The sequence below is a fragment of the Carcharhinus amblyrhynchos genome, chromosome 31, assembly GCF_965287045.1.
Source record: "Carcharhinus amblyrhynchos chromosome 31, sCarAmb.v2.hapA, whole genome shotgun sequence".
Classification (NCBI taxonomy): domain Eukaryota; kingdom Metazoa; phylum Chordata; class Chondrichthyes; order Carcharhiniformes; family Carcharhinidae; genus Carcharhinus; species Carcharhinus amblyrhynchos.
This window is the reverse complement of record NC_137354.1, coordinates 22,818,746-22,845,712: the sequence shown is the minus strand read 5'-3', so window position 1 is coordinate 22,845,712 and position 26,967 is coordinate 22,818,746. Positions and strand designations below refer to the sequence as shown.

At 47.7% G+C, this 26,967-nt stretch overlaps 1 protein-coding gene across 10 annotated transcripts in view; it reads right to left on the bottom strand.

Moving 5' to 3' along the window:
* pax2a (paired box 2a) overlaps window positions 1–26,967 on the bottom strand; it is a 262,939-nt gene that overhangs the window by 40,882 nt on the left and 195,090 nt on the right. For all 10 annotated transcript variants that reach the window (XM_080215854.1, XM_080215853.1, XM_080215851.1 and 7 more), the window contains one exon: window positions 12,130–12,256. In XM_080215854.1, the coding sequence (XP_080071980.1) occupies window positions 12,130–12,256 (127 nt within the window). The remainder of the gene's footprint in view (window positions 1–12,129; window positions 12,257–26,967) is intronic.

Here is a 26,967-nt window from a genome sequence, read left to right as displayed (position 1 = left end):
TCTGCTGTTGGCGAAATAATTCTTTCCATCCAAAGTCAATTATTCTTCCTCCACTTCATTTTCCAGATTTAACTCCTCTGGCAATCCCGTGACTCAGCCAATGTGTTGGCGCTGGGTGATGATCCAAATTAAATGCCCAAATAAGCTGAGCAAATGTTCAGCCTCATTACCCGCTCTATGCCAACATGTACATACACCTTGTGTATCATCTAACAAAGCAGCTCTCTGTCTCAGGCTGGCTCACCCGGGATAAGGTGGTTTCTGACAGGCAAGGAATTGTGGGTAACCCAAGTCGCCATTTGCACTCCATTCTAAATTGACAAATAATGGCTTACACTCCTCCAATCCTGTGAGGCAGAGCAGGGATGAATGTTACTAATTAACGGAGAGAGAGTGACAAGATCTGGCCGGGGATGGTTTGACCCAGTCTCTGAAAAAGGACTTGGTTAACTAAGTGAACTTGGGTGGCACAGGGGTTAGCACTGCTGTCTCACAGAGCCGAGGACCCAGGTTCAAAGCTGGCCTCGGGTGACTGTGTGGAGTTTGCATGTTCTCCCCGTGTCTGTGTAGGTTTCCTCCGGGTGCTCTGGTTTCCACCCACACTCAAAAGATGTGCAGGTTAGGTGGATAGGCCATGCTAAATTATCCTTAATGTCCAAAGATGTGCAGCTTAGTGGGTTGGCCATGCTAAATTGTCCCTTAATCATAGAATCCCTACGTTGCAGAGGGAGGCCATTCAGCCCATCAAGCCTGCACCAACAACAATTCAGGCCCTATTCCCATAATCCCACATATTTATCTTGCTAATCTCCCTGACATTAATGGGCAATTTAGCCTGGCCAATCAACCTAACCCGCAGATCTTTGGACTGTGGGAGGAAACCAGAGCGCGCAAAGGGAACCCACGCAGACATGGGGAGAACATGCAAACTCCACATGGACAGTAGCCCTAACCAGGAATTGAACCCGGAAACCTGGCACTGTGAGGCACATTGCTAACCACAGCACCATTGTGCCGGCCTTAGGGTCCAAAGATATGTGGTTTGCTGGATTAGCCATGCTAAATTGTTCCTTAGTGTTCGAGGATGTGTAGGTTAGGGGGATTAACTGTTCAAAGTTTATTTATTAGTGTCACAAGTAGGCTTACATTAACACTGCAATAAAGTTACTGTAAAAATCCCCTAGTAACCACACTCCAACGCCTCTTCCGGTACACTGAGGGAGAATTTAACATGGTCAATGCACCTAACTAGCATGTCTTTCAGACTGTGGGAGGAAACTGGAGCACTTGGAGGAAACCCACACAGACACGGGGAGAACACAGACAGTGACCCATGCCGGGAATCGAACCCAGGTCCCTGATAGCAGTGCTAACCACTTTGCCACTGTGCCGCCCCAAGTGGGTAAAAATGTGGAGTTATGGGGATTGGGCCTGGGTAAGATGCACTGTCAGAGAGTCAGTGAATTGTCAATGAACTGAATGGGCTCCTTCAGCACAGTAGGGATTCAGTGGAATTCTATTCTCTGGAGGAGTTCTGGTGGATGTTAATCTTAGTCTGGCTACTGAGGGAGTGTGAATAGTGCCTCGCCTTCCTTCAGTGAAAGCGAGATCCCAATTGAGATGGAAATTTGGAAACAAGTCAACGCATTGTAGAAGGATCATAGAATCACAGAATTATTACTGGAGCAGGAGGAGGCCATTTGACCCATTGCAAATGCACTGGCTCTCCAAACTTGCATCAGGATTTCATGTCATTCTCCTGCTTTTTCCCCCTGTACAAGCTGGCTTGTACTGAGAAGCGGAAATCTCAACTTCACTCCCTGAAGAGGCTGCAGCCTCTGGATCGATAACATTAAGACTATAACTGATAGATTTTTGCGTTAGGTAATGGTCTTTTGAGATATGGAGATGGAGTTGAGGTATAGAGCAGCCAATGATGGTAAAAGGAATTGAATGTCAACATAATTTTGTTCCTGTGTTTTTTCCTAATAAGCTTGGGGGACTGAGCGGCATTTCCATTTCGATGTTTCTAATGACCAACTGGACATGGAAAATCTCAGGTTACACAGACGATGGCCAAGGGTTTCTGCATCGGAAACGCCTTATCTTCGGCTGCCAGTGAGATCTTCCCATCCCGCTGATTCCTCCACCCCAGGGAAGCCGCCAGGAAGATCCTGCCCAATACCTTTGGAGATCCTGGATTTTGCATGGATTCTGTACGATGTGAGGGAAGCACAGATGTTTAGATTTAAGGGGAGAGGGGAGAGATACAAAAGGGTCCAGAGGGGCAATTTTTTCAGGGTGGTGAGTGTGTGGAACAAGCTGCCAGAGGCAGTAGTAGAGGCGAGTACAATTTTGTCTTTTAAAAAGCATTTAGATAGTTACATGGGTAAGATGGGTAGAGAGGGATATGGGCCAAACACAGGCAATTGGGATTAGCTTAGGGGTTTTAAAAAAAAGGGCAACATGGAAAAGTTGGGTCAAAGGGCCTGTTTCCATGCTGTAAACCTCAATGACTCTATGCCTTCAGATTACACAACTGAAAACATCATTGTCCAATCATTAATCAGAGAATCCTTACAATGCAGAAGGTGACACCAACAACAATCCCACCCAGGCCCTATTCCTGTAACTCCACATATCTACTCTGCTAATTCCTCTGGCACTAAGGGGTAATTTAACACAGCCAATCAACCTAACCCGCACACCTTTGAACACTAAAGAACAACTTAGCATGGCCAATCCACCTAACCTGCACATCTTTGGACACTAAGGGACAATTTAGCATGGCCAATCCACCTAACCTGCACATCTTGGGACACTAAGGAGCAATTTAGCATGGCCAATCCACCTGACCTGCATATCTTTGGACACTAAGGGAAAATTTAGTACGGCCAATCTACCTAACCTACACATCTTTGGACACTAAGGGGCAATTTACCATGGCCAAGCCACCGAACATGCACATTTTTGGACACTAATGGACAATTTAGTTTGGCCAATCCTCCTAACCCGCACATCATGGGACACTAAGGAGCAATTTAGCATGGCCAATCCACCGAACCTGCATATCTTTGGACACTAAGTGAAAATTTAGTATGGCCAATCCACCTAACCTGCACATCTCTGGACATTAAAGGGCAATTTACCATGGCCAGTCCCCCTAACATGCACATTTTTTGACACTAAGGAACAACTTAGCATGGCCAATCCACCTAATCTACACATCTTTGGACACTAAGGTGCAATTTAGCACGGCCAATCCACCTAACCTACACATCTTTGGACACTAAGGTGCAATTTAGCATGGCCAATCCACCTAACCTACACATCTTTGGACACTAAGATGCAATTTAGCATGGCCAATCCACCTAACCTACACATCTTTGGACACTAAGGTGCAATTTAGCATGGCCAGCCCACTTAACCTACACATCTTTGGTTGTAGGCCATGCTAAATTACCCCTTAGTGCCAGAGGAATTAGCAGAGTAAATATGTGGGAGGAAAGCGGAGCATCTGAAGGAAACCCACGGGGACATGGGAGAACTTGCAAACTTTACACAAGTAGTCAACCCAAGCCGGGAATCGAACCCAGATCCCTGGCGCTGTGAGGCTAACCACTGTGCCACCATGCCGTCCCAATGTTTGAGCTTGATTCCACAGCTACATTCTGTGTATTTTGGATTGATGGGGAATGGTTCGGGAGAACAATCTCAGTTCTTAAAGCGATGAGAATTTGTTGTTTGCAGGCACCACGATGCAGGGTATAATGCGGGAAAATAATCCAAGTACAAAAAAACAGCGGGATAAAATTGGAGGGCTGTTATTCGGTGAGGGTCTCTTGTGAGATGAGAGTGGAAATGAGAGAGGGAAGAAGCCCAGGGACCAGATGTCAAGCGTGTCAATTAGAAGGGAAGAAATGGTTCTTTCTTTCCTGTCCTGGTTTAACCTGTTAGTCAAATCACCAACCCACATATTTATAAGATGAGCAATCCCTTTGTCACACAGCCGCACCATATCATTTCAGAATTCAATCAGTCCTCTTTGCCACAGACTGCATTTACTGTCACTTTTTTGATGCTTCATGTATAATTATGTGAATTTTAATAAAGCACTCTCATATTAACCTGACACTGACAGCTGGACATTATGCTGCTTCACCTGTTGCCCCCATGTCTTTGTGATAACATCGGAGCTCGTTCATCTTCAAACTATTTGCCTTGCTCATTGCGTGATGTTAGATGGCACAGTGATTAAAAGTGCCAGATTTAGCACAGTGACAAAGCTCATTGAAGACTTGAATAAAACCAGCCCCCCCCACCAGCGGGCGATTCCAGCTTTGATTCCCTCTGAGTTATCTGATATTAGCCAAGAACTATTTATCCTCCGCGCCCTTTCTTGACTGCTACCTGGAGCTTTTAGACGTTTACATACAAATGCTAAAGTAAAGTTAAAGCTAATTTATTAGTCACAAGTAGGCTTATATTAACACTGCAATGAAAATCCCCTAGTCACCACACTCTGGCACCTGTTCGGGGTTACACTGAGGGAGAATTTAGCACCCTAACCAGCATGTCTTTCGGACTGTGGAAGGAAACCAGAGCACCTGAAGGAAACCCAAGCAGACACGGGGAGAAAGTGCAGATTCCGCACACACTCGCCAGTGACCCAAACTGGGAATCGAACCCAGATCCTTGGAGCTGTGAGGCAGCGGTGCTAACCACTGAGCCACCAGTAGATGTGAATTATAGTGTGAGCTATAATTCTGCACGTGATCAATGTGAATTGGTGAAACACGGGAATTCGGAGCAGCAATGGCAAATTCAGCCCTTCGAGCCTGCTCTATCATTCATCTCTCCACATCAAATCCCTCTCCCCACCTATTCCCCAAATCCCTTTTCTTTAATTAGAAATCTATCTATCTCCTTCTTGAAAGGGGCGGCACGGTAGCACAGTGGGTTAGCACTGCTGCTTCACAGCTCCAGGCTCCAGGGTCCTGGGTTCGATTCCTGGCTCGGGTCACTGTCTGTTTGCACATTCTCCTCGTGTCTGCACGGGTTTCCTCCCACAGTCCAAAGATGTGCCGGTTAGGTTGATTGGCCGTGCTAAAATTGCCCCTTAGTGTCCTGGGATGTGTAGGTTAGAGGGATTAGTGGGTAAATGTGTAGGGATATGGGGATAGGGCTTGGGTGGGATTGTGTTTGGTGCAGACTCGATGGGCTGAAGGGCCTCTTTCTGCATTGTAGGGTTCTATGTTGAAACTATTCAATGATTCAGTCTCCCGCTATGGGGCAGCGAGTTCTACAAATTCACCACCCTCTGTGAGAAGTCGTTCCTCCTCATCTCAGTATTAAATCTACTGCCTCTCAATCTATACCTGTGACCTCTTGTTCTAGACTGCCCCACAGGGAGAAACATTTGGTCTACATTTACTTTATCAATCCCTTTTCAAATTTTATATACCTCGATCGGATCCCCGCTCATCCTCCTAAAGGCCAGCGAGTATAAGCCCTAGGAACATAACTGTGTGCCTTCAAAACTGATAGAGAGAAAAGTTGCTTTAAAAATGAATCTGCTTGGAGTTCCTTAGGAAAGAAAGGTTTGCATCGGTAAGTGTAAAAAGTACCGCCAATACTTTTCAAAAGCATTGTAGTATAATGTAGGAAATGTGCAGTAAATTTTCACACAGTAATGTGATAACAACTTCATAGAACATTACAGAGCAGTACAGGCCCTTCGGCCCTCGATGTTGCACCGACCAGTGGAACCAATCTAATGACCCTCTAATCTAAACTATTCCAATGTTATCCATATGCCTATCCACTGACCATTTGAATGCCCTTAAAGTTGGCGAGTCCACAACTGCTGCAGGCAGGGCATTCCACGCCCTTACTACCCTCTGAGTAAAGAACCTACCTCTGACATCCGTCCTATAATTACCACCCCTTAATTTGAAGCTATGTCCCCTCGTGTTAGCCATCACCATCCGAGGAAAAAGGCTCTCACTGTCCACCCTATCTAACCCTCTGATCATCTTGTTTGCCTCAATTAGGTCACCTCTTAACCTTCTTCTCTCTAACGAAAATAACCTCAAGTCCCTCAGCCTTTCCTCAAGTAGTCTGTTTCTCGTTGGTTAACAAGGTATACCTGTGCCATCACCAAGAACACCTATGCACATCTAGATATCATCATCCAAACTTGAATTTACCTTAGCTTATCTGCTGTGGAAACCCTTCGCCGTTGTTATCTCCAGATTTGACTATTCCAGTTGATTCACTGTAGCAATCATCTAACCAATCTAGCAGCACAGTGGCACTGTGGTTAGCACTGATATCTCACAGCACCAGGGACGCAGGTTCGATTCCAGCCTCGGGTCTGTGTGGAGTTTGCACGTTCTCACTGTGTCTGCGTGGGTTTCCTCTGGGTGCTCCGGTTTCCTCCCACAGTCCAAAGAGGTGCTGGTTAGATGGATTGGCCATCCTACATTGCCCCTTAGTGCCCAAAGATGTACCAACTCTCTGAGAGAACATCTTACTCAGGCCCTATCCCTGTAACTCCATGCACTTACCCCGTTAATCCCCCTAAATTACACACTTTGGACACTATGGGGCAATCCACAAGAACAAACAGAATTCTGAGCTCTGAAAATTCCTGAACACTCACCCAAAATGTACACCCATTCAGCTTTATACACAGCCTGTCCTATTATAGACTTCCTACATAGTGGAGTTGACATATTGGGTGAGATTTTAACAGCCCCGTAGTTAGAGGCTCTGAGGCAGTTGAGGTGGTGTAAAATGTTGAGGAAATTGTCTTCCCTCCATTATTGCATTTTACCATCCACTTCCATCCAACCATCAATGCCCTCTATCCATTCATTCACTCATCCACCCGACCTTCTATCTTGGCACAATCCATCTAATTTACCAACCTATATGTTGACCTATCCAGCTCTCCATCCTTCTTTTCACTTATCAACCATCTATTCGTCTACTCATCATAGCACCACAGTGAAGAGTGCAAAAGGACATGCCATGGGCAACACCAGCCCACCTGAAAATGAGGTAAAGCTACAACCTAGGAGTACTTGTGTGCCAAACAGAGGTAGCTGCATTCGGCAGACAGGGCTAAGCGATCCTATAACCAATGGATCAAATCAAAGTCACTTGGAATACTGTGTACAGTTCTGGTCACCCTGTTATAGAAAGAATATTATTAAACTAGAAAGAACGCAGAAAAGATTTACTGGGATGCTACCAGGTTTTGATGGTTTGACTTATAAGGAAAGGCTGGATAGACTGGGGCTTTTTTCCCTGGAATGTTTTTTTCCCTGGAATCTTAGGGATGATCTTACAGAGGTCTACAAAATAATAAGGAGCATAGATCAGGTAGATAGTCAGCATATTTTCCCAAAGGTAGGTCTAAAACTAGAGGGCATAGGTTTAAGATGAGAGGGGAGAGAAACAAAAAGGTCTAGGGGAGCAATTTTTTCACAGAGGGTGGTGAGTTTCTGGAACAGGCTGTAATAGGTCTTTTAAAAAGCATTCAGACAGTTACGTGGGTGAGATGGGTGTAGAGGGATATGGGCCAAACATGGGCAACTGGGACTCGTTTAGTGGTGATAAAAAAGGGCAGCATGGACAAGTTGGGCCAAAGGGCATGTTTCCTTGCTGCAAACCTCTATGACTCTATGACATGCCATATCCAGTCACGAATGATCAATTAAACAATGAACTGGAGGAGGAAGCGCCCCAAACATCCTCAATGATGGGGGTTCACAGTACATCAACACAATTGACAAGGAGGAAGCATTTGCAGATGTTTTTCTCTTTTACTCTGCAGGAGCGTCGGTCCACCTTGTTGTCTAACGAGGGGCATACACGTGGTGGGTCGTGCGTGGGCTGCTCTTGGATGTTTCGAGAGTAGCCTAGTACTTCGCGTCGTTAGTGTACGCTTAAAACTGGACCAGCAGATGGGCACCACGACAGCTCAGTGACTATCGCTGTTTGCTGTGCAGATACATGGATTTGGGTCGGTGTCTGTGGGAGTTTGCGCATTCTCCCCGTGCCTGCGTGGGTTTCCTCCGGGTGCTCCGGTTTCCTCCCACACCCCAAAGATGTGCTCTTAGGCTGATTGGTGTAACAAATTGTCCCTAAATTAGTCTCCCCTCAATCTGGTTTCCAATGGGGGGACCACAAGCATAGACATGGGTCAAGGGTGGAGGAGGAAAAACACATTGTTAAGATGGCGGCGCGGGCTTGTTGGGCGGAAGGGCCTGTTTCCCGTGCTGTGTTGTTCTTTGTTCTCTTTGCAGCCTTCGGATATGAGTGCTGAATGGATGGTCCATCTAGGCCTCCTTCTTGAAACCCCTGGCGTTGCAGATGCTAGTCTTCAGCCAATATTTTTCACTCCAGGTGGTATCAAGAAACGGCTGGAGTTTCTGGATACTGCAAAGGGTTCTGATAACATTCCACAATGAGCCATGCCCCCCACTAAGTTGCACAGTTACAACACTGGCTATCTACCTGACAATGTGGAGATTTGCCCAGGTATCGCCTGTCCACAAAACGCAGAACAAATCCAACTCGGTTAGTTACGTTCCAGCAGCCTACTCTCAATCATCAGTAAAGTGATGGACGGGAGTCATTGATAATGCAACACGTACTCAGCACTATCCAGCTCACTGAGTCTCTGTTCTGGAGAGCCATTCACTTTCTGATCTAACATCTCCCGCTTAGAAAGGATAGCAGAGCTCAAGGGCACAGCCTCAAAATAAGAGGGGAGGGGGGGGGGCGCAATTTAGAATGGAGTTGAGGAGGAACTTCTTCACTCAAAGGGTGGTGAGTCTCTGGAATTCTCTGCCCATCGAAGTGGTGGAGACTACCTCACTGAATATATTTAAGTCACGGATAGGTTTCTGATAGACAAGGGGAATTAAGGGTTATGGGGAGAAGGCGGGAAAGTGGAACTGATCCACTTCAGATCAGCCATGATCTTATTGAATGGCAGGGCAGGCTCGAAGGGCGAGATGGCCTACTCCTGCTCCTATTTCTTATGTAACATGGACAAAACAATGGCATAAAGGAGCCCTAGCGAAACTGAAGTCTTTGGAAATTGGGGGAAACCTCACCATTGGCTTCAAGTCATAACCTAGCACAAAGGAAGATGGTTGTGGCTGAAAATCAATCATCTGAACTCCAAGACATTAGTGCAGGAGTTCCTCAGGACAGTATCCAAGGTCCAACCACCTTCAGCTTCATCAATGACCTTCCCTCCAGGATAAGGTCAGAAGTGGGGACGTTCGCCCATGACAATGTTCGGTATCATTCGTGACTCATAGAATCATAGAATCATAGAAACCCTACAGTGCAGAAAGAGGCCATTCGGCCCATCGAGTAGTCCACGTTCAAATGCAGCAAGATCTGAACGATATCCAAGGCTTGGGCTGAGATGTAACACTCACACAAGCAACGACCATCTTCAACAAGAGAGAGTCTAACCATCTCCCCTTGACACATAGTGGCAGTATCGTCACTTAGTCCCCCAACATCAACACCCTGGGGGTTACCAGAAACTGAACTGGACTAGCCAGATAAATACTGTGGCTACAAAGAGAGGTCAGAGACAGCGGATTGTACAGGGAGTAATCACCTCCTGATTCCCGTCAGCTACAAGGTACAGGGCAGGAGTTTGATGGAATCTTTTCCCCTTGCCTGGATGAGTGCAGCTCCAACAATATTCAAGAAGTTCGACACCACCCTGGACAATTGACTGGTACCCGTTCTGACCCTCCACCGTCAACACACAGTGGCAAACTTTAAAAACATTAAAACTACAAAATTCGCTGCAGCAACTCACAAAGAATCTTCCAACAGCGCCTTCTAAACCCATAACCTCTGCCACCCAGAAGAACAAGAGCAGCACCTCCAACTATCAAATCATCATGACTTGGCGCTAACTCCAGTCCTTCTTTGTCACTGTGTCAAAGCCCTGGAATTCACTCCCTAACAGAGTACCCACACCACATGGACTGCAGCTGTTCAGGAAAATGGCTCACCACCATCTACAAGGACAATTAGGGTTAGGAATTAATACTGTGATACCCACAGGCAATCAGAGAATCCCTACAGTGCAATCCCTACAGCCCATCGAGTCTGCGCCAACCACAATCCCACCCAGGCCCTATCTCCATAACCCCACGTATTTACCCTGCTAATCCTGGACACTAAGGTGCAATTTAGCATGGCCAATCCACCTAACCAGCATGTCTTTCGGACTGTGGGAGGAAGCACCCGGAGGAAACCCACGCAGACACGGGGAGAATGTGCCAACTCCACACAGACAGTGACCCAAGCCGGGAATCGAACCCAGGTCCCTGGCACACTGTGAGGCAGCAGTGTTAACCATTGTGCCACCTTGCTGTCCTCAGATAAATTGTGAGCAAATAAATAAATATTATAAACAAATAAATAAATGAAAAATCTCAACTGCATTTCTGTTCTGTACTCTCACAATATCCCACGATCCACTGACTCAACTGTTAATTCACCAGTCATCCATCTATCCCTCCATCCAACCATCCCTCCATCCAACCATCCCTCCATCCATCCCTCCATCCAACCATCCCTCCATCCATCCCTCCATCCAACCATCCCTCCATCCAACCATCCCTCCATCCATCCCTCCATCCAACCATCCCTCCATCCATCCCTCCATTCAACCATCTCTCCATCCAACCATCCCTCCATCCATCCCTCCATCCAACCATCCCTCCATCCATCGCTCCATCCAACCATCCCTCCATCCATCGCTCCATCCAACCATCACTCCATCCATCCCTCCATCCAACCATCCCTCCATCCATCGCTCCATCCAACCATCTCTCCATCCAACCATCCCTCCATCCATCCCTCCATCCAACCATCACTCCATCCATCCCTCCATCCAACCATCCCTCCATCCATTCATTCAAATAGCCCGTGCATTAATCTATCTCGCCAACTATTTATCCATTGCAAATAAGGCCACCAACCCATCCATCCACATATCTATACCTCCAACTATCAACCCACTTACCCATCCACGCTGTCATCTACCCCATTTTCTAATCCATGCAAGTTCATTCGCATCTCAACTTAAAAAAATTAATGCATTCCCTCTGATATGAGGTGTTCACAAGTTGAGAAGTACATGTCTAATCTCTACTCTTTTTTGCAAAGCTCCCAGAGAGATCCAGCCAGAGAAGTGGTTATCCCACCAAGAAAACAGTAAATTCTCTTCAATGTGCCTGCTTTTCCCAAAGTAGAAAGACCTCAGTCGCTTTGCTGTGTTCACTGTCAGGCGAGGTGTTGCATAAGCTGAAGTATTGGGCAGCACGGTGGCACAGTGGTTAGCACTGCTGCTTCACAGCTCCAGGGTCCTGGGTTCGATTCCCGGCTTGGGTGTGTGGAGTTCGCACATTCTCCTCGTGTCTGCATGGGTTCCCTCCGGGAGCTCTGGTTTCCTCCCACAGTCCAAAGATGTGCGGGTTAGGTTGATTGGCCGTGCTTAAGAAGTTGTCCCTTAGTGTCTAGGGATATGGGGGTAGGGCCTGGGTGGGATTGTGTTCGGTGCAGATTTGATGGGCCGAAGGGCCTCTTTCTGCACTGCAGGGTTCTATTATTGAAGGATTCAGAATACGCTTTAACTTCACAAACACAGAACATGGAGCATAGAATAGTGCAGCACAGGAACACGCCCTTCAGCCCACAATGTTGTGCCAAATTAAACCAATCTCTCTGCCTGCTCTTGATCCATGTCCCTCTATTCCTTCCATAATTCATGTGCTTATCTAAAAGCCCCTCAAACACACCCCATCCGACATGACAAGAATGTTTGCAGCCAAAATGACAATTCACCTTCAAACGTTCTCTGTTACCCGACTCCAAGGCCGGAATTTTACCGCTGCGTCCGTCCCAGAACCGGGGTGGACAAAACTCGCAGAACGACATTCTCCAGCGGCCTCAGGCGAGATCCTACAATCCTCGGTAAAACTCTGGCGTAAATGTCCAAATTCCTTGGTCGAACGCGCCAAGCTTGTTGACTTTTTTTTATTATTATTAAGCTGGCGGGCGAGGTAGACGCCTTACCTGTCACAACAGGGTAGCTCTGGGGTCCTGAAACGTTGGTCCCAAGGTCAGGAGTGGCAGCGGCTGAGAGGCTGCTTTTGACATCTTCCAGTCCGGAGGCCAAGGCAGAGAGGGAGTACTCATTAGCCTGAGAGAAACACAAAAATAGGAAGGCGTGACAATGGGAAAATTGACAGGAGTGTGCCTGGAATTCCATGCAAGTGATTTTAAAATTCCACCCCCCCCCTCAAAAAATTGAATGAGTTTTATTTTTGGGCGATCCATCAGTCTGACATGACAGAGACTCTGAGAGTGGGCAGCATGGTGGCACAGGAGTTCGCACTGCTGCCCCACAGTGCCAAGGATTTGGGTTCAATTTCGGCCTTGGGTACTGCATGGATTTTGCATGCTCTCTCCGTGTCTGCGTGGGTTTCCTCCGGGTACTTCAGTTTCCTCCCACTGTGCAAAGATGTGCAGGTTAGTTGGATTGGCCGTGCTGAATTGCCCCTTAGTGTCCAAAGATGTACAAGTTGGGTGGATTGGCCATGCTGAATTGCCCCTTAGTGTCCAAAGATGTGCAGGTTAGGTGGATTGGCCATGCTAAATTGCCCCATAGTGTCCAAAGATGTACAAGTTGGGTGGATTGGCCATGCTGAATTGCCCCTTAGTGTCCAAAGATGTGCAGGTTAGGTGGATTGGCCATGCTAAATTGCCCCATAGTGTCCAAAGATGTACAAGTTGGGTGGATTGGCCATGCTAAATTGCCCCTTAGTGTCCAAAGATGTGCAGGTTAGGTGGATTGGCCATGCTAAATTGCCCCATAGTGTCCAAAGATGTACAAGTTGGGTGGATTGGCCATGCTAAATTGCCCCTTAGTGTCCAAAGATGTGCAGGTTAGGTGGATTGGCCATGCTAAATTGCCCCTTAGTGTCCAAAGATGTGCAGGTTAGGTGGATTGGCCATGCTAAATTGCCCCTTAGTGCATAGAATCATAGAACCCTACAGTGCAGAAACAGGCCCTTCAGCCCATCGAGTCTGCACCGACCACAATCCCAGCCAAGCCCTATCCCCATATCCCTACACATTTACCCTCTAACCTACACATCCCAGGACACTAAGGGGCAATTTTAGCATGGCCAATCAACCTAACCTACACATCTTTGGACTGTGGGAGGAAACCGGAGCACCTGGAGAGAAACCCACGCAGATACGAGGAGAATGTGCAAACTCCACACAGACAGTGACCCGAACCGGGAATCGAACCAAGGTCCCTGGAGCTGTGAAGCAGCAGTGCTAACCACTTTGCAACTGTGCCGTCCAAAGAGTAGATGGATTAGCCACGCTAAATGGTTCCATTGTGTCTAAATATGTGTAGGTGAAGTAGATTGGCCATGGTAAATTGTCCCTTAGTGCCAAAAATGCCTAGGTTAGGGAGATTAGCCATAGTAGAATGTGTGGGATTGCGAGGATAGGGTGGTGGTGAGGCCCTGGGTGAGATACCCTGTCGCATGCTGGGTACAGTCCCAGTAGGCTGAATGGCCTCTCCAGCATTGTAGGGGTTCAATGAAACACAAACAACCGAGACCTGGGAGAGAGATAAAGGACAGTAATATGTATCAAGGAGTGAGACACAGAGAATGACAGACCAGGCCAGGACCTACAACAGGTAGACATCAGTGAAACTGCATATAACTGACATAAGAACATAAGAAATAGGAGCAGGAGTAGGCCATCTAGCCCTTCGAGCCTGCCCCGCCATTCAATAAGATCATGGCTGATCTGAAGTGGATCAGTTCCACTTTCCCGCTTTCTCCCCATAACCCTTAATTCCCTTGTCTATCAGAAACCTATCTACCCGTGACTTAAATATATTCAGCGAGGTAGCCTCCACCGCTTCAATGGGTAGAGAATTCCAGAGAATCACCACCCTTTGAGTGAAGAAGTTCCTCCTCAACTCTGTTCTAAACTGACACCCCCCCCCCACCTTGTCTTGAGGCTGTGCCCTCTAGTTCTGTTTTCCTTTCTAAGCGGGAAGAATCTCTCTACCTCTACCCTATCTAGCCCCTTCATTATCTTATAAGTCTCTATAAGGTGCCCCCCTCATCCTTCTAAACTCCAATGAGTACAGACCCAGTCTATTCAATCTCTCCTCATAAGCTAACCCCCTCATCTCCAGTAACAGCCTGGTGAATTGACACCGGGATTGCGGTACTTACTCGCTTATCTTCAATATATTAGGATTTTTTCTTTAACTTTCAGCTGAATGGATAGCATTTTATCAAAAAGATTTCAACTCTGACAGTGCAGCACTGAACCAGTGCTAACTTTGGGCTCAACGTCAAGTGGGGCTTGGGTTGTAGCGAGAGGTTGAGGAGTGAGTCTCAATAATGTACCAAAAAGACAGCCATTTTCACCTGTCAACACTTAAGGCTAACAAGTATTCTTCCATGCGCTGACTCCAATCATCAGTATGAGGAGGGCAGCACAGTGGCATCATGGTTAGCATAGTGGTTAGCACTGCTCGCTCACAGTGCCAGGGTCCCTGGTTCGATTCCCGGCTTGGGTGACTGAAGTTAACGACCACCAGAGCTCCTCCGTAGACTAGAACTCCATTGCATCCCTACTGTCCAGAAGGTGGCCATTCAGTCCATCAAGTGTGCATTGGCCCAAGTAGGAAGTCTCACAACACCAGGTTAAAGTCCAACCAGTTTATTTGACAGTAAACCAACAAGCTTTCGGAAACGGTGTCCCTTCGTCAGGTGTGTGGAAGGTACATCATGACTATCCCCATAACCCCACAAATTTACTCTGCTGGAGTGTCGCGGATGGCACAGTGGTTAGCACTGCTGCCTCACAGCGGCAGGGACCTGTGTTCAATTCCCGGCTTGGGTCACTGTCTGTGCAGAGTCTGCATGCTTTCCCTGTGTTTGTGTGAGTTTCCTCTGGGTGCTCCGGCTCCCTCTTGTATTCCAAAAGATGTGCTGGTTAGGGTGCATTGGCCATGCTAAATTCTCCCTCAATGTACCCAAACAGACGCTGGAGTGTGGCAACTTGGGGATTTTCACAATAACCTCATTGCGGTGTTTTTGGTCGCCGCACTTACGCAAGGATATTTTGGCCTTGGAGGGAGTGCAGAGGAGGTTTACTAGGCTGATGCCGGAGTTGAGGGGCTTGAGCTATGAGGAGAGGCTGAATAAACTAGGCTTGTACTCGTTAGAGTTTAGAAGAATGAGGGGAGATCTCATTGAGACGTATAAGATGATGAATGGGATGGATAGGATAGAGGTGGAGAGACTCTTCCCGCTCAGAAAGGACAGTAGGACTAGGGGGCACAGCCTCAAGATAAAGGGGGGGCGGTTTAGAACAGAGTTGAGGAGGAACTTCTTCACTCAAAGGGTGGTGAATCTCTGGAATTCTCTGCCCGTTGAAGTGGTGGAGGCTGCCTCGCTAAATATATTTAAGACGCGGGTTGATGGGTTTTTGATAAGCGAGGGGATTAAGGGTTATGGGGAGAGGGCGGGAAAGTGGAACTGAGCCACGCCAGATCAGCCATGATCTTATTGAATGGCGGGGCAGGCTCGAAGGGCGAGATGGCCGACTCCTGCTCCTATTTCTTATGTTCTTATGTTCTTAATGTGAGCCTACGTGTGACACTAATAAATAAACTTTAAAAAGGATTAGAGTCCTACAGGAGGCCCAACTGGAGGGCAGAAATTCAATTTTTAGTTCTTCACTTCCTGCCAGGATCACTCGAACTTGAAAAGCTAACCCGTCACTTCCTGAAGTGATTATTGCACTGTGGAAATGGTCTTAACCAGGTCTGAACTAGCCTGAAATCTGCTGAGACCTTTCAAATACTTTTTTATATTTGTTCACAGGCTGTGGGAGTTGCTGGCTAGGCCAGCATTTATTGCCCATCCATAATTGCCCCTTGACAAAGTGGAAGCAGTCCACCTTCTTGAACCTCTGTGGTCCACGTGCGGTTGGAATGTCCACAATGCCGCAGGGAAGGTAGTCCCAGGAGTCCCTAAGAAGCTGAAGAGTTCACTCTGATGTGGCCCTTTGACATGGTGGAGATCCGCTCACAACAACTGGAATTTTAAGGTCTGGTCGAAATGTGAATGAAACCTCCCTGATTCAGGATCTGCCCCAATTTTTCCTCTCCACCCTCCCTGGGCAGCACAGTGGCTAGCACTGCTGCCTCCCAGCACCAGGGGCCAGGGTCCGATTCCTGGCTTGAGGGACTCTCTGGGAGGAGTTTGCACGTTCTCTCCAGGTTTTGCATGAGCTTCCAGTTTCCTCCCACAGTCCGAAAGACGTGCTGGTTAGCTGCATCGGCCATGCTAAATTCTCCCTCAGTGTACCCGAACAGGCACAGGAATGTGGCGATTAGGGGATTTTCATAGTAACTTCATATATTCATCGAATCCTACAGTGCAGAAGGAAGCCATTGAGTCTGCACCAACCACAGTCTGACTCAGGCCCAATCCCCATGCACTTATCCTAGCCAGTTCCCCTGACACTAAGAGGCAATTTAGCATGGCCAATCCACCTAACCTGCACATCTTTGGACACTAAGGGGCAATTTAGCATGGCCAATCCACCTAACCTGCACATCTTTGGACACTAAGGGGCAATTTAGCATGGCCAATCCACCTAACCTGCACATCTTTGGACACTACGGGGCAATTTAGCATGGCCAATCCACCTAACCTGCACATCTTTGGACACTAAGGGGCAATTTAGCATGGCCAATCCACCTAACCTGCGCATCTTTGGACACTAAGGGACAATTTAGCATGGCCAATCCACCTAACCTGCACATCTTTGGACACTAAGGGGCAATTTAGCATGGCCAATCCACCTAACCTGCACAACTTTGGACTGTGGGAGGAAACCGGAGCACTTGGAGGAAACCCACGCAGACAAGGGGGAGAATATGCAAACTCCACACAGACAGTGACCCAAGGCTGGAACCAAACCCAGGTTCCTGGTGCTGTGAGACAGCAGTGCTGATCACTGTGGCACCCCGTTTCATTGCAGATGTAAGCCTACTTGTGACTAATAAATAAACTTTACTTGAAAGAGAGAGATCTCGGGGTACATGTGCATAGATCCCTGAAAGTTGGCACCCAGGTTGATAAGGTTGTTAAGAAGGCGTACGGTGTGTTAGCTTTTATTGGTAGAGGGATTGAATTTCGGAGCCGTGAGGTCATGTTGCAACTGTACAAAACTCTGGTGCGGCCGCACTTGGAGTATTGCGTACAGTTCTGGTCGCCGCATTATAAGAAAGATGTGGAGGCATTGGAAAGGGTGCAGAGGAGGTTTACCAGGATGTTGCCTGGTATGGTGGGAAGGTCTTATGAGGAAAGGTTGAGGGACTTGAGGTTATTTTCATTACAGAGAAGAAGGTTACGAGGTGACCTGACTGAGGCGTACAAGATGATCAAAGGATTGGATAGAGTGGACAGTGGGAGCCTTTTACCTCGGATGGCGATGGCTAACACGAGGGGACATAGCTTTAAATTGAGGGGTGGTAATTATAGGACGGATGTCAGAGGTAGGTTCTTTACTCAGAGGGTAGTAAGGGTGTGGAATGCCCTGCCTGCAGCAGTTGTGGACTCGCCAACTTTAAGGACATTCAAATGGTCAGTGGATAGGCATATGGATAACATTGGAATAGTTTAGGTTCGAGGGTCATTAGATTGGTTCCACTGGTCGGCGCAACATCGAGGGCCGAAGGGCCTGTACTGCGCTGTAATGTTCTATGAAACTTTGGGCTGGTATTTCCAATCCCAGAATTTCAGGGCCAACCTGGTTCCCGTATCAGGACAATATTCTGTGGGCAGGTTACGACTCAAATCTATCACGACGACCTTGGCTAGCGGTCCACAAACAAATCAAAAGAGAAGCTTCAAGCGACACTGAAAGACACCTGATAGATGGAGCGGGGAGGGAGCAGGGATGGAGGGTAAGAAACAAAGGAATAAAGGGAGGAACAACAAAAGAGACGGCGGAACAAAAGGAGGTTGAAGCAGGGAGAGGTGAAGGGGAGGATGGATATCCTGGCACACTTGGTTGTGACCCAGTGCCGAAGTGACGCAACTGGCCAAATCCTGCTAGCCTCTAGCTGACCTTCCCTTGTCTCGTTCGATGACAGCTAACCCCCCCTCCCCGCACGCCGCACTTGATTCTCTCATGACAACTGCCGCCCAGCTGTTAGGGATGTTCCCTTCTTAATAGCATTCAGAGGCATAATAGCAATTCCCCAGCTGGCTTTGTAGAGGGACAGGCGAGTACAGCGGTGCGACTCATTGAATTTAAAAACACGTCCGTCTGCAGCGTCCAACTGCCACCGCTCAGAGCTACCCCGCGCAGAGACGAGGAGGCGAGAGAGAGAGAGAGAGAGAGAGAGAGAAAACAAGGGCAAGTGTCCTGATTAATATTACAGTGGATTAAAACTGATTTTAATCCACACCCCTCCCCACCCCGCACACCACAGCCTTCCTCTCCCTCCTCTCGCCCCCTTTCTCTCCCTCCCTCGCTCACTCCAGTCTCCACCGCCGAGATTGCGAGTCATTTTCAATTCTTTGTTGTATTGATCTTTCAGTGGGAATCAGTTTTCTAATTAGCTGCAAATTAGGATTTCTACTGGGGGTGAGGCCTGTCCTCCTGATTTATCACTCGAGTAATTCACTGCGATTGGAGGGAAATTAAAATGAACTCAATTAAGCAACTGGTTTGCTTTACGGGCTCGGATGGAGTTTCAGACGAAAAATTAATAGACTCTTGTTGTTTAATAGTCTAATGAAAGTAAATAAAGGTTATCCATTGTAATAAGGCAGTGGCCATAAAAAGTTGTATATGGCCACAGCCCTCATTTCTGATGCTGGAGATTCATAGTGACACCCCGGTGTAATTCCGTTTCCATTAAGATGAACAGGCTGTGCCTGGGCCTACGTTTGAAAGAGGGCAAGGGCGCGTTGTCAAGACAGCGGCCTAAAAAAAAACACCCTGCCTGACAGCTCCTTTTGGCCCGAGCTGTGGTTTCAATCCCCCTCCCGTTTCAATCCCCTCCGTTCGCCCCCCCCCCCCCCCCCGAGTGAATCCCCTCAATTCACTCAGGGCCTGATCCGGGCGTGTTTTGTGGCCATTCCTTCCCCGGGGTCAAAGGTCAACCCTGCTCTTCCCAGTCACGATTACAAGCTTCCAACCTCATCCACCCACTCCCCCATTCATAAACTTTTCCTGTTTTATTATACATCCCCCCCCCCCCCCACCAACCCCAACCCTCCACCTCCCCGCCACACATCCAGGGGTTAAGCGAAAAAAAAAACACTGCCGATTGGTTAGCACCGCTGCCTCACAGCGCCAGGGATCCGGGTTCGGATCGGGCCTCGGGTCCTGGGAGGAGTCTCCCCGTGTCGGCGTGGGTTTCCTCCGGGTGCTCCGGTTTCCTCCCACCCTCCAAAGGTGTGCTGGTGAGGTGGATTGGCCGTGCTAAATTGCTCCTTAGTATCAGGGGGATTAGCTAAGAGTAAATTCATGGGGTTGTGGGGATAGGGCCTGGGTGGGATTGTGGTCGGTGCAAACTTGATGGGCCGAACGGCCTTCTTCTGCGCTGTATGATTCTATGATTGACTGTCGCCTTATAGACAAGCCTCTAGTATCCTTCTCTAATATTGATCTTGGGTATGATGGGCACAACGCAGGCATCTTTAACCTCTCCTTACTCCGATCTGAGGTGCCTATCTGCTTCAAAGGTGATGGCCATCATCCCTGTGCCAAAGCAAAACCAGGCGGTGTGCCTTAATCGTCCGGCTGCTCCATCATTATAAAGTGCCTCGAAAGGTTAGACATGACACACGTCAACTCCAGTCTCCCGGATTGCCTGGATCCACTACAGTTCGCCTATCATTGCAACAGGTCCACAGCCGACCCCCTATCTCCCTGGCCCTGCACTCAACACCGCAAAACCTGGATAAGAAGAACTAGTGTGTAAGACAAGGAGGAGGAATTTAGTTAGGGTCTCTTTTCCCTCCATTTTTATCTTGGGGGTTACGATTCAGGGTCACGGTTTGAGGATATGGGCTAAATCTTTTAGGACTGAGGTGAGGAGAAATTTCTTCACCCAGAGGGTGGTGAATGTGTGGAATTCACTCCCACAGAATATAATTGAGGCCAAAACATTGCATGATTTCAAGAAGGTATCGCTCTTGGGGCTAAGGGATATGGAGGGAAAGGGGGATCAGGATATTGAATTCGATGATATGCCATGATCAAAATGAATGGTGGAGCAGGTTTGAGGGGCTGAATGGCCTCTTCCTCCTTCTAGTTTCTATGTTTTTATGAAAGGGAAGGATTCCCCGGCAGGAATACACAGCTAATGTACGTCATATCAGATCACCAATCTCACGATAGTGTCAAATACCTGAAACTTCGAGACACAAATGAAACTTCTCATGAGCAACAGGTTAATGACTTTGGCCGAAAAGGTAAAGGGAGAGACAAAATATGTCAGTAAACATATTCTACTCCAACTTCAGCCCTTTCAACAAATTCTCCAACTGTAAAATTATGAAGGACAGCGATAGGAAGGATCTTCTCCCCTGAGGAAAGAGGGGGGTCAATAACCAAGGGACGTAGGTTTGAGGTCAGGGCCAGGAGGTTTAGAGGGAATATGAAGAATTTCCTTTTCATCCAGATGGCGGTGGTTGTGGGAACTCACTGCCTCAAAGGATGGTCGAGGAAGAAGAACTTGGATACACACTTGAAATGCCCTAGCATACTTGACTATGGACCAAGTACTGGAAAATGGGATAGGTGTTTGATGACTGACACAGACACGATGGGCTGAAGGGCCTCTTTCTGAGCTGTAAAACTCTACGACTCTCTGGCCTTGTGCAGGCTCAATATTCTTCTTCTGCACTGTAAGGATTCTACAATCCTTGGAAGGGTCCACTTCAGATCAGCCATGATCTTATTGAATGGCGGGGCAGGCTCGAAGGGCTAGATGGCCTACTCCTGCTCCTATTTCTTATGCTCTTATAAGTGCTTGTCCAGATGCTTCTTAAATGTTGCTGGAGCACTGCCTCTAGCACCCTCTCAGGTAGCACTTTCCATATTTCCACCACCCTCTGTCTTAAACACCTTTGCCACTGGGAAAAGATTCTTGTGATCTATTCTATCTGGGCCTCTCATAATTTTGTATTCCTTTATCAGATAGCTCCCTCAGCCTCCTCTGCTCCAGGGAAAACAAACCCAGCCTATCCAGTCTCTCCTCATAGCTGGACCTTCCCATCCCGGGGAACTCCTAGAACATAGAACATAGAACATTACAGCGCGGAACAGGCCCTTCGGCCCACAATGTTGCGCCGACCAGTCTTATTTTTAAAAAAAAAACATTGACCCACTAATCTAAACCAATCCCTTTTCGTCCATAAACCTATCCACCAATCTCTTAAACGCCCCCAAACTAGGCGCATTTACAACTGCAGCAGGCAGGGCATTCCAGTCCCTCACCACCCTCTGGGTAAAGAACCTGCCCCTGACATCCGTCCTATAACTACCCCCCCTCCTGGTGAATCTCCTCTGCACCCTCTCCAGTGCAATCACATCCTTCTGATCGCGTGGTAGTCGGAACTGCACACAGTACTCCAGCTGTGGCATGGTAGCACAGTGGGTTAGCACTGCTGCTTCACAGCTCCAGGGTCCTGGGTTCGATTCTCGGCTCGGGTCGCTGTCTGTGTGGAGTTTGCACATTCTCCTCGTGTCTGCGTGGGTTTCCTCCGGGTACTCTGGTTTCCTCCAAACATGTGCGGGTTATGTTGATAGGCCATGCTAAGAAATTGCCCCTTAGTATCCAGGGTAGCGGAGGTTAGAGGGATGAATGGGTACGGTATATAAGGATATGGGGATAGGGCCTGGGTGGGATTGTGTTCGGTGCAGACTCGAAGGGCCAGTTTCTGCACTGTAGGGTTCTACGAGAGGGTTACAGGTACCCACCAATTTTGGAAGCATGGTGGCACACCAGCTGTACAGTGTCTGGTACCCTTTGCATTGCTGTATATCTTATCGTTGAGATGCAGCACCCATAAAGCTACGAGTCAATGGTACCCAGCACCACCTCTCTCCGAATAAGGCCATTCTCCAGACAAACAAGCCCTCTCTCACCCTACTAGGTGGCAAACTGGGAGTGATTTAGGGGATAATTCCGCTATCTCCTCTCGATAGCCCGATCATCTCCTCGCCCCTCCCCATCACGATCAGTAACTGAACTGACCTAGCCACATCAAGACTGTGGCTACGAGAACAGGTCAAAGGCTCAGAATCCTGCGGCGAGTAACTCAGCTCCTGACCACTCCCCCCCCCCCCCAATCCCGCCCCCCATCCCCCCCATCCCCCTCTGCCAAAGCCTGTCCACAAGTCAGGAGGGTGGTGGAATAGTCCCCACTTGCCTGGGTGCAACACCAACAAGAAGCTCAACACCATCCAAGACAAAGCAGCCCCGTTTGATTGGCACCGCGCCCACCACTTTAAACATTCATTCCCTCCAGCACCAGTGGCAGCAGACTGCACCATCTTCACAACACACTGTGTCAACTCACTAAGACTCCTTCATCTGCATGGGGTCAGCTAGGGGTGATAAGTATAGGACGGATGTCAGAGGTAGGTTCTTTACTCAGAGGGTAGTAAGGGTGTGGAATGCCCTGCCTGCAGCAGTTGTGGACTCGCCAACTTTAAGGGAGTTCAAATGGTCAGTGGATGGGCATATGGATAACATTGGAATAGTTTAGGTTAGAGGGTCATTAGATTGGTTCCACTGGTCGGTGCAACATCGAGGGCCGAAGGGCCTGTACTGCGCTGGAATGTTCTATGTTCTATGCACCTTCCAAACTTACAACCTCCACAACCTAGAATCACAAGAGCAGCAGACAGACACTTGGGGATGTTTAACTCCTTCAAGTCCCCCTTCAAGTCACACACCATCTTGACTTGGGAACTATTTGCTGTTCCTTTATAATCACTTAATCATAATTCTGGAACCCCCTTCCCTAACAGCACTGTGGGTGCACCTACACTACGTGAACTGCAAGTGGGTTCAAGAAGGCATCTTGCCACCACCTTCGTAAGAGCAATTAGTGATGCCCAGCCAATGAAGCCCACAGTTCCTGAATGATGATTTTTAATAATGTCATCAATATCAGTCTGGAAAGATCCTGTGCAGAGAGGGTCAGTGCTACGATCACTTTGGCAATGCCTTCCTCACCCTGCTCTTGCGTGTACAGGTCTGGTTCCAAGAACTATCAGGGTTCCGAGAACATCTCCTTCGTGAATTGAAGGTAAGACCCAAGCTGGATAAAGCCTTTTGGCTGAGGATCCTTCTCCTTAGTTCTCTGTGAGGTTCTTGTCTTATCGGCTGCCTCTGGGCCCCAGTCCCTGAGTAAACTCATCAGTAATCAACCTGGAGTTTGCTGAGGATCTTTTTAAAAAGCTCTGCTTCCTTCTCCACTGTTGAAAGCAGAAGTGAGAGAATGTTAACTGAGGGGAATTTTGGCATGGCCAATCCACCCAATCTGCACATCTTTGGACGCGAAGGGCAATTTAACATGGCCAATCCCCCTAACCTGCACATCTTTGGACACTAAGGGCAATTTAGCATGGCCAATCCACCCTAACCTGCACATCTTTGGACACTAAGGGGCAATTTACCATGGCCAATCCCTCTAACCAGCACATCTTTGGACACTAAGGGCAATTAAGCATGGCCAACCCACCTAACCTGCACATCTTTCACACTAGGGCCAATTTAGCATGGCCAATCCACCTAACCTACATATCTTTGGATACTAAGGGGCAATTTAGCATGGCCAATCCACCCAACCTGCACATCTTTAGACACTAAGGGCAATTTAGAATGGCCAATCCACCTAACCTGCACATCTTTGGACACTAAGGGCAATTTAGCATGGCCAATCCACCTAACCTGCACATCTTTAGACACTAAGGGCAATTTAGCATGGCCAATCCACCTAATCTACACATCTTTGGACACTAAGGGATAATCAAATGATATAATAAACAGAATTCTGCTCTGTGTCTCCCTCCTCACATGGATCCACCATGTTTGAATTGCTCTCGGTGCTGAAGCACTGGATTGAAGCAAAAGTGGTGAGGTTCAAAATATTAGGGATGCATGGTGACTAGCACTGGTGCCTCACAGCACTAGGGACGCAGCTTCATTTTTGGTCTTGGGTTACTATCTGTGCGGTCTTTACACATTTTCCCCGTGTCTGTGTGGGATTCCTTCAGGTGCACTGGTTTCCTCCCCCTGTCCAAAGATGTGCAGGTTAGGTGGATTGGCCATGCTAAATTTCCCCTTAGTGTCCAAAGATGTGCAGGTTAGGGGGATTGGCCATGCTAAATTTCCCCTTAGTGTCCAAAGATGTGTAGGTTAGGTGGATTGGCCATGCTAAATTGCCCTTAGTGTCCAAAGATGTGCAGGTTAGGTGGATTCGCCATGCTAAATTTCCCCTTAGTGTCCAAAGTAGTGCAGGTTAGGTGGATTGGCCATGCTAAATTGCCCCTTAGTGTCCAAAGATGTGCAGGTTAGGTGGCCTGGCTGTGCCAAAATGCCCCTTAGTGTCCAAATCTAGGGGAATTAGTGGGATAAATATGTGGGGTTCCGAGGGTAAGATGGGGAAGAGGGTAAGATGCTTTGTCAGAGGGTCAGTGCAGACTCAATGGGCCGATTGGCTTCCTTCTGTACTGTAGGGATTCTATGATTAAGCATCAAATCAGCATCAGACACTGATTAACAAGATGATTGACCTTTTCTGCAGCACCCATTCTGAATGTTCTCACCAGGATAAGCTTGAGACAGACCCTGCAGGGAGTACAGGTGACAGCAGACACCATCTTAGCTCCATAGTTACCAACTCCCTCACCATAAAGCTTCTCGCAATAAACTGCCGCTGTTTAAAACTCTCGCTGTAAACGCTCACTATAAATTCCTTTATTAGAAATCCTTTCATGATGACCTCAGTGTAAGTTCATTCAGAAAATCTCGCGCTATCATCTCACTCAGCACAAACTCTTTAACTGTAAACTCTCATTATACAAACAATCAATCACCATACACTCATTAAAACCTCAAACACAATAAACTAAATACAAATCCAATCAGTACAAACTCTACTCCCAATAAATTCTCTCCCATTATAAACCCAATCAAAATAAACTCAATCACTGAAAAACTCCTTTTCCTAAACTCTCTCTCCATAAGCCTCTTTTCAGTAAATTTCCTCTCGCCAGTTAGGAAAGCTCACCAACGTCTCCACTCTCTCAGGAGGCGAAGAAAATTTGGCGTGTCAGCTACGATTCTCACCCACTTTGATAGATGCGCCACAGAAAGCATCCTTTCTGCTTGTATCGCAGCTTGGTATGGGCTCCTGCTCTGCCCAAGACCTCAAGAAGCTACAAAGGATGGTGAATGTAGCCCAATCCATCACACAAACCAGCCTCCCATCCACTGACTCTGTCTACACTTCCTGCTGTCTCGGAAAAGCAGCCAACATTATCAAGGACCCCATGCGCACCCCAGACATTCTCTCTCCCACCTTCTTCAGTTGGGAAAAAAAGTCTGAGGTCACGTACCAACCGACCCAAGGACAGCTTCTTCTCTACTGCCAACAGACTTCTGAATGGACTCTATCTTATTTTAAGTTGATCTTTCTCTACGCACTAGTCATGACAGTCCTCTCCTTTCCTTCTCCCCGATGTACTCTCTGAATGGTATGCTTTTTCTGTATAGAAACAATACTTTTTACTGCATACAGTCATAATAAATCAAATCAGTTGGCGGATATGAGGGTGGAAGGGATAAGGGAAAGGGATTTCAGAATGCCAGTGTTGATGGAGGAAGGAAGATGGCTTTGTCTGTGGGCTCCCCAGTGGTCCGGACTTCTCTCAGAGAGCATTGAGGCCTATTAGAGGTTGGTGTGGAATAGCAAGTTCCAGAGGCAGGTGGGTACTCAGCGAAGCCTTGGTGTCCATGTGCATCAGTCACTGAAAGTAAGCGTGCAGGTACAGCAGGCAGTAAATGGCCTTCATAGCAAGAAGATTTGAGTACTGCAATAAAGATATTTTACTGCAATAAATAGGGTGTTGGTGAGGCCCCGTCTGGAATATTGTGTGCAGTGTCCTTATCTGAGGAAGGATGTCCTTGCTATCGAGGGTGTACAGAAAAGGTTTACCGGGCTGATTCCTGGGAGGACAGGTCTGTCATTTGAGGAGACATTAAGTTGGTTGGGATTTTATTCATTGGGGTTGAGGAGAGTGAGAGGGGATCTCACAGAAACTTACAAAATTCTAATAGCGTTAGACGGGGTAGATTCAGGAAGAAAGTTCCCACTGGTGGGGGAGTCCAGAACTAGGGTTCACAGTTTGAGGATAAGGGGTAATCCTTTTAGAACTGAGATGAGGAGAAATTTCTTCACCCAGAGGGTGGTGAATGTGTGGAACTCAGTAGCTGAGGCCAAAATATTGTGTGATTTCAAGAAGAAATTAGATATAGCTTTTGTAGCTAAAGGGATCAAGGGATATGGGAGGATAGGCAGGATCAAGATATTGGATTCCATGATCAGCCGTGGTCAAAATGAATGGCCCAGCAGGCTCCAAGGGCAGAATGGCCTCATCCTCATTCTAATTTCCATGTTAGGCTGTGTGCATGTCAGATAGGCTTAAATTTGACGAGGTGGAGATGGAGGCCGTACTGGAGAGTAGCCAGGGGTTAACGTAAGAACATAAGAAATAAGAGCAGGAGTCGGCCATCTAGCCCTTTGAGCCTGCCCCACCATT